Consider the following 1,826-nt stretch of genomic DNA (forward strand, 5'->3'; position numbering starts at 1 on the left):
ATACTGGGCAAGTAAAAATTGTTTCTGGGCAAATGAAATGTGAAAGTCACTTGCCCGAAAAATCCTTAACGTAAACCCCTGCTAAGGGCAGTGGAAATCGGGCTTATGTTTTAGTAATGAGGGAACATTTGACCAGAAGTTTTGGTTTTGGATCCGTTATAGAGTATTTATTACAGGACGCCTGTTATACCGTCATGGTTCTGACTAGTTTGTTTTTTCCCCCTCCATAGAGAAATGTCTGTGTGAATAATGTTAAAGTGAATTAAAAACTTTTCAATTAGTGGGGAAAAAATGCAGTGTAATCAACCAAAACTTCCGCGACCCCCATGCAATACCTCCATTGACACCCTAGGGGTCACGGACCCCCTGATGAAGACCGCAATCTAATGGATTTAGGAGCTTCTGGCTGCTGAACATGTTCCATGGACCAGAGCGTTGTTTACAGCAGGTTCTGACCGCATCACATCAAGGTTGGTTCATTTCACTTTACTCACGGAATCAGACAAACAGGAAGTAAAACTTATTCTCTGATGGGAGGGCTGGGTTTCTGCCAAAGTGATGCTTTTGTTCTAGTTAAGGAGGTTGAAGTGGTGATGAAGGATAAATCTGTTTTGCTCTGATCCAGCAGCCACCCTGCGGCTTCTAGGAATGTGGCTCCGCCCACCAACATTCCTCCTGGCATGAGGATCTGGTTGCTGTGTTTACCTGCAGGTTGTAGTAACGTGTGGTGAAAGTCAGATCGATGATCAGCCCCAGCTCCTGGTCGTCCTTCTGCAGAGCGTCCAGCAGCTCCCAGGGGCCGAACGCCTCAGAGCAGGGCAGTGTCCTAGTCAAAGCCTGAGCAGGAGCAAACAGAGAGACTTAGTGGTCAAAGCAGAGCGGTTCTGGTCCTGCAGGCTGAGGCTGACCTGTTTCAGAGGCACTTTGAAGGCGATGAAGCGGGTTCCTTTCAGTCTCTTCCCCACGGCGCTGTAGTCCTGCCATCTGTCAGACACAGACACCATCACAGCATCCAGAACCAGACCTGGCTCCACTGGAAGGTCTGGGACTGATTTATTCAATCACACCCAGCCTAAATGCTTTATTACAATGTTTACAAAAAGCTAATAAATCAACACTTAAAGCAGACAGAAGCTCAGGTCCAAAATAATCCAAACCTCTTAGCATCTCTGATTTTCCTCTGTTCAAAATAAAGCTTAAGACATTTTGGGAACAGGATCCAGCGAGGGACAATTTCCCCCAAAAGTCTCTGATCAGAAGATTGTTTTTTAAACTTTTTATTATTCTTATTATTTACTTTCATTTTACACCAATCAAACAGCTGAGGATGATGAGGAGCACAGCTCTTCATCCTAAGGTCTCACCTGTCCGGGATCTTCCTGGACATGTCCTCAGCTTCAGTAGAATAAAGATAAAAACCATAAACAACTCGGACTGGACCACATGGAGACCCGCAGGAACCCGGTTTCTGCTTCGTTTAACACGGACTCCTTTCCCTGAAACTCCTCATGTCCTCTGCGTCTCTGCCGGTTTGTCCCGCTGCCGCTTTAGTCAATAATATCTTCCGTCTGTCGCTGCTTTAGAAAACAAAATAAAAAACTGAGCAAAGTCGAGAACAACTTCAGGCGCATTTTACTGACGTCACACTGATATTCACACGTCACAGCCATAGACATACGTAGACGTCTCATTGGACGCTGGCTGACGTGCCTAGAGGGCGGCCATCTTGGATCAGACCACAGCTGCTGTCAGAATGAACAGGAGGCTCCTTAGATCTCATTTTAATCACATAAAGTCAAGTCATAGATAATATTACAATAATCTCT

The 1,826-nt window shown here is 45.5% G+C and overlaps 1 protein-coding gene across 1 annotated transcript in view; it reads right to left on the reverse strand.

Annotated features, from left to right (window-relative positions):
- LOC107080835 (RNA/RNP complex-1-interacting phosphatase-like) overlaps positions 1-1,635 on the reverse strand; it is a 13,106-nt gene extending 11,471 nt beyond the window's left edge. Inside the window, exons 1-3 of the mRNA XM_015369038.1 lie at positions 1,365-1,635; positions 909-984; positions 706-837 (exon numbers count right to left, since the gene is read on the reverse strand). Of these exons, the coding sequence (XP_015224524.1) occupies positions 706-837; positions 909-984; positions 1,365-1,387 (231 nt within the window). The 5' untranslated portion in view covers positions 1,388-1,635. The remainder of the gene's footprint in view (positions 1-705; positions 838-908; positions 985-1,364) is intronic.
- Between the last annotated feature and the right edge of the window lie 191 nt (positions 1,636-1,826).

Source organism: Cyprinodon variegatus, unplaced genomic scaffold (genome assembly GCF_000732505.1).
Source record: "Cyprinodon variegatus isolate N-32 unplaced genomic scaffold, C_variegatus-1.0 Scaffold2395, whole genome shotgun sequence".
Classification (NCBI taxonomy): Eukaryota; Metazoa; Chordata; class Actinopteri; order Cyprinodontiformes; family Cyprinodontidae; genus Cyprinodon; species Cyprinodon variegatus.